The following is a 6,039-nucleotide window of genomic DNA, read 5'->3' as shown; positions in this document are numbered from 1 at the left end:
AACATCCAGAAAACCATGTCACTATTTTGAAATGGGTAAGGCCTTTAGCTGTGTGAAACTGGGAAACCTGAAATTTCATTTGTAGTTTTTGTGCTGTGTCTATAGCGAGAAGGGATTGGGTTAGAGAGTCTTGTATGTGAAGGGTGGGGGTGGGTCAGTTACTGTCAGTAAGAGGAAATGAGACTGAAAATTGTTGGATGCAGTTCGCTAAACTACTGGCTGATTAGTAAGACCTCTGTCAGCGTTATAAGCCGTGTATGTGCTAGGTGTTCATGGTAGGAAGCGACAGAAACTGCTGCTCTCTCTGTCTCTCAGGTGTGTTCAGCCTACATGACCATATCAGGAACAAGGAACCGACGCACCTAGGAGCTGACGTCATACGCTGAAACTACCTGCTGCAAGTCTCCAGCTGAAGTCACTCGGTGACTGAAAGTACCTCCAGGACACAAAGGAGCCTCCGCCACAGCCCGTATAGGAAAACCGTTCTAAAGCTTTTCACTGTTTTCTAACTTGCATTGCGAGGAACAATAAAAAAGCATTTCAGGAGAGATGGGGACCGCTCGCTTCGCGGTTTGGAGCTTTTTGATCGTCGTTTTTCAGGTGAGTTTTCCTGCTATGGGAAGTTTTACGGAGTCCACCCATTTCCGTCATGTGTGTAACTTTTCACAAAACTTCTTAAAGCCTAAATTTACTGAACCACTAACACCTAAGGATGCAGTGTGGATGTCTTATAAAATTTCAGTAACAATCTGAGGCGTCGTTTAGGCAGCAAACACCTTTTATATGAAGTACAATAAAGTGGTGACATGTCTGCTTTCATTAGCCAACACCTGGTCTACATGTGGTCGGACATGGTCGGGCGGTATGAATGTCGAAGTATTGTTTTAGTTGGTGTGGTTTAGTACAAAGCTGATTTGAAGAGAAGGTGTCGAATGACCCTAATTGATATGGTGTCACATCGCCATGATGTGTTTCGGTAGAGGCGGCCTCGCCCTTTCGCGTTGTCAGGTTCAGTCCCAATTAAACACGTTTCGGTTTGGCAAAGAGCACTGTGTCTAAGTTATTACTTGTCCACCCGACAGATTTCAGCTTCATAGTTTCTGACAAATTGTAGTTTGTACAGAACCGTGTTGTCATTCCCAGAGAGGTCTAGTTCAACCCGGTGTTACAATGATTGATAGACACGGAACAATAAAACCAAGAAGTTTACCCAGTAATTGTTTCTTAGTTAAGTGGTAAATGTTCTGGAAAAAGTACAATTTTAACCAACTCTTTTAATTTTTTAACCTTTTAAACGGACGTTAAGCCTATATTTTTGACATGTTCACGGTGTGTGTGCACTTTGAATGTGTTAAATGCAGAGCACAAATTCTGAGTGGGTCACCATACTTGGCCACACGTCACTGGACATTTCACACATTTTTAAGTGGGTTACATTTGAAGACGTTACCGTGGACATTCAAATATTGTGAAGTATATTTTTTAGCTTTGCATAGGCTCAACTACTGTAATCAAAAAATATATTCACAGATTAATTTATATGGAAAATATTTTTAGTTTCCATCCAATGACACATCATTTTTAGTTTGTTTATCCCTGTCGGGGAGTTAAGAAATCAGACTGCCGCTTTTCTTACAGCCTATTGATTACTAATATTTAATTCATCTGAATTATGATTCATTGTTCTAGGTCTCTGCTTTAGTCATTGCTGAGGAGGCAACATGTGTACCTGGATTCCAGTCAGATATGTTGATTTTCAAAGTGACCAGGAGGCACCTGAGGCAGGGCACCAGACTGGGCAAAGGTAAGCACTATCCAAGAAGCTTTTCTCACTCATTGCCCAATGTACACAGACCTGAAGTATTGCCAATGTCCTGAAATAATTGTAGTTTACTACAATTATTTACTACAAGTTTACTACTAGCAATACTTTGTAGTTTACTACAATTATTGCTGGGAAAAACGTTTTCAATTTGAAAGTTACAGCCAAAGAATCTCCAAAAACTTTGTTTTTGTGAAGTGCTCCTATGGCTGAGATTGCCTTCTACAGATTAGCTATTCACTTTGCTACTGTAGCCCAAACAACGTCAAGTCTCAGCTTGCACTCACTCACCTCCTTTTGTAATGGTCTTACCTACAGGGCAAAACAATGTCCCCAAGCCTGTTTTTCAAGCTGACTTGACCTGGGTTACTTTTTGGCTCTGTGTACATTGTTTCAGCAGTTAGGTTTTTACTGTAAATCCTTAATGTGACTTTTCTGACCAAAAGTGGCAAAAAGATAAATATATTTTACTTTCCTTAACCTTGCAACAGTTAAGAGTGAACACAAGCACTTGAACTTTAAAAGACTTTGAAAAAAACATCAGCTGTTTAGTACTGTGCTGTGACTGTTTTCCAGTTAACAAAGTTTCTGTGTTTAATAGATGTAAATGTGTAGTAATATCCTTCTCTTTCGCTTATAGTGTTTCTTAGCCAGAGGGATACAATATTAGACTGAACTAAAGTCAAGTTACCTCACTGTCTACTGCAGGGGTAGCCAACCCATGTTCCTCAAGGGCAATTCCACTGCTTGTTTTCCAACTATCCCATCCCACTGTTACCTGGTTTAGATGTGTTGAGCCAATCACAAGCTACGAAATACCAGTTCACTTTGTCTTCCCCCATTCCTCTTTTATACCAGATGGTATCTGTGTTAACATATTAGCTGGGTTTTGTGGTCATTTATTTATTTTTAGCTTTGTTGTCTAGACAGTTTTCAAATATTGACAAACCAGGTAAATATGTAATGTGTTCTAGATGAGCTTTAATCCCGAAAGGGAAATGAGTTTGTCTTAGCAGCAAACACACAGAAAAACAAGGAACACAAAACAGACACACAAAATAGATTCCCATAGTTTTCACCATGTTAAAATACTTTTCCAACAAGTCTACATACAGAAAAGAGACTGAGACAGAGACTACAATTACATTTTTAAAAAAAAGGTGTTTTTAAATTTTTTTTTTCAGCTGCATTCAGACCAGAAGCAGTTTTAGGTGAATTCACAACAAGGGGTTAAATTAAAAAGCATTCCAAGTTTGACTGGGTGTCTATTCCACCAGTTGTCTGTATCATATCAGGCTGACCTCTAGTGGTGCCCGTTGTGTACTACATCATGTTCATTTCATCCCCATCAGTTTAATGCATGGGGGATGCATAAGGGATCTGTGAGGTTTTTGTTTTTTTGTGACGTGGCTTGAGATAATTGTATTGTGATTTGGCACTATACAAATAAAACTGTATTGAAATTGAATTGAACTTTTTTTTTTTTGTCTTACTGAATTTAAGATTATTAGTGTGTGCTGAAGTAAAGGGTAAAAAAAAAAAAAAGGCATGGCAGCAACTTTCCGACCACCTGCAGATGGTAAACAAAGCAGACCCATGAAGTGAAAGTTGCCATTATTTCACTTATGTAGCCAACAGTCAGGGAATGCCCATGGACACTGCAAAGGCCATCAGTAACACATTTCAAACCTCTACAAACCAAAGGAGCCAACATGTCCAGGCTTATTTCTACAAGTCGACACGGCTGTCTGACTTGTAGGAAAATTAAACAGCAACAGATAGAGATTAGTGAATATGACAGGAAAGATTTCCGAAGTCAAAGGAGTGTGACAAGTTAAGAGCAACTGTCTAATTTACCCTTTTAGCTGCAATTGTGATTAACATGATTCTTGAAGTTTTGTGGACTCTTTTCACATTCTCCACAGCACTGACACTGTCAAAATATAAATGTAATTTTTTTTTTTGTTTCATGTTCTGTTATCTATTATTCTGTATCTTTTTACTGATGGTTTAGTTTGTTTGCTCAGTAGTGGTATTGAGATACTTAGGCAGGTACCAAGGTCATAATTTTCTGCCAGTTAGTTCCTAGTTTTCGTTTTATCTACTATATTTGTAATGGGTAACTATTTCTTCTCTCCCATCCCAGTGGGCTTTACTCACTGCACAGACCACACAAGATTTCTGTTTATCAGTGATGACAGCCGTTTCATGGTACAAACAGATGGCACATTGATGGTGAGTAGAATTTAACAGAAATTTAAGTAATTATTTAATAAAGTTAATGCTGACCCCTTCAAAATCCTCACATCTTACACCTATATGAGCCTAGCTGTTCAAATGATTATGAATGTAGATATCAATTTAGAAATCTGAAGAGTGAGTTCAGTACCAAACAGTGACTTTGTTTCACAACTGACAGACCAGAAGAGAACGACTGAGCTTTCTGCCATTTATTAAAACTGAACGTAAGTGATAGAAAGGTACATTAATAGTGTTACACCAACGGATGGTTACAGAGCCTGTGACTGCAAATAACGTGAATCACAAATGTTCTTCTTCAATCTTTAACTCAAGGTGATTTTCATTGTTAGTAGTCAAAGTGGCATTGTAGCCTGATCATTTGCTTTGGTAAGATAAAAAGTAGCGACCGTAATAAGCAGGGACAATTTTTTAAATTATTGGTTGCAGCAAATGAGACACCAGCTGATTCAGAGAACAGAGATAGGCGAGTGTACTTTCATGCAGTTTCAATCAGGGCGACTGGTGGTACCCCACGATGTTGTTCAGTCTCGCCTCTAGCATCGGTTCAGGGACCCTAAAGCGCCCTTTCATTGCCTGGAGGATCAGAGGGGTTCTGTAGATGCTCTGGTGGCCTGGTGATCTTGATAGGATGCTGGGAACTCAGCTGGCTGGTGAGTTGCTGCTATAATCGTTGCTCAGTGATTCAGAAACTCGAAAAGAAAAAGAAACAATTTTAAAATTTGTACGAAGTTACAACAAAAACAAAGAAGTGAAGAAGCAAAAAAGAACTAAAAAGCACTTGTCTCCATTTTTATAGGCCATCAGTGTAGAGGTGGGAAATTCAAAGCCATATAGCTGATTCCAAAGAGAAGAGAGGAAAAAATTAATCCATTGTTCAAAATTACAAACCGTGAAGTCTCTTATTAAACTTCGTGATCACGCCACTGCCACTTTGACTATTATCAGTGACACTTTCTGTTACACATGACTAAGTTTACAATAATTAGTTAGAATAGTGTGTGTGTGTGTGTGGGGGGGGGTTACAGTTTGAATACAGTGTTCTGTTTAGGGTTAGCTACAGTTTGCTGATAAGATCGTTTGTTTTCTTGGTTGGCAAAAAAAAGTCCTTGTGTCTTTCATGCCGAGGGTTTATGAGCCGCTGCTCCTCCACATCGAGAGGAGCCAGCGGCTCATAAACCCTCGGCATGAAAGACACAAGGTGTTTTGGGCACTTAGTTTTGATGAGTTTTTTTTGATGCCTCCTGGGCGCCTCCCTGGGGAGGTGTTCCAGGCTTGTCCCACTGGGAGGAGGCCCTGGGGCAGACCCAGGACATGCTGGAGGGATTATAGCTCTCTCGGCTGGCCTGGGAATGAACTGACCCTAACCTCTTAGGATGCTTGTGGGCAGATTAAGCTTGGTGGTTCTTTTGCCACACAGCTCATGAGAATTCTCTAATGTTGTGGCAGTAGCTTTGTTTAGATGGATTCATAAATGCGTATGTTTTCTTTCAGTACGTCTAATAAGCCTACCTGAAATGATGTTTAGGTGAACAGCAGCAAGAATAGCTCTGATCACTGTTGTTAGCCTACCCCCTGCACCTATGGGCAAAGAATAATTGTCTAGGCTTGAAATGAATAGAGGAAAATGCTGGTTCAGGTAGAAAGCTTTATTAAATCAAAGAGTTACCAGTATATTGGCCTTCACTGAGTATCTTTACCCTCTAGGTAAAGAGAGATGTAGTTCTTCATGAAGGACACAAGCACTTCTTCATCCACTCCTGGGATTCACAAGGTCGCAGAATGAGTGCTCCTGTCACTGTATTGCGCCATGGGCATCACCATGGAGAGCCCCATGAGAACCACCACCAAAATGTTGAGCATCACCATGGACACTCAAACCATCACCACCGCACTGAAGTGCACTCTGCTAATAAAACAGAGGTACAATTCAACACATAAAGTGAAGGTTGTGAAGC

General features: G+C 40.1%; 1 protein-coding gene across 2 annotated transcripts in view; it reads left to right on the top strand.

Moving 5' to 3' along the window:
- Positions 1–206: 206 nt before the first annotated feature.
- LOC113131509 (cadherin 1, type 1, E-cadherin (epithelial)) overlaps positions 207–6,039 on the top strand; it is a 28,451-nt gene continuing 22,618 nt past the window's right edge. For both annotated transcript variants that reach the window (XM_026308859.2, XM_026308858.2), the window contains exons 1-4: positions 207–600; positions 1,690–1,804; positions 3,969–4,057; positions 5,789–6,004. In XM_026308859.2, the coding sequence (XP_026164644.1) occupies positions 550–600; positions 1,690–1,804; positions 3,969–4,057; positions 5,789–6,004 (471 nt within the window). In that variant the 5' untranslated portion in view covers positions 207–549. The remainder of the gene's footprint in view (positions 601–1,689; positions 1,805–3,968; positions 4,058–5,788; positions 6,005–6,039) is intronic.

The sequence above is a fragment of the Mastacembelus armatus genome, chromosome 15 (genome assembly GCF_900324485.2).
Source record: "Mastacembelus armatus chromosome 15, fMasArm1.2, whole genome shotgun sequence".
In the NCBI taxonomy this organism is placed as follows: Eukaryota; Metazoa; Chordata; class Actinopteri; order Synbranchiformes; family Mastacembelidae; genus Mastacembelus; species Mastacembelus armatus.
This window is presented reverse-complemented; position numbering and strand designations above follow the sequence as displayed.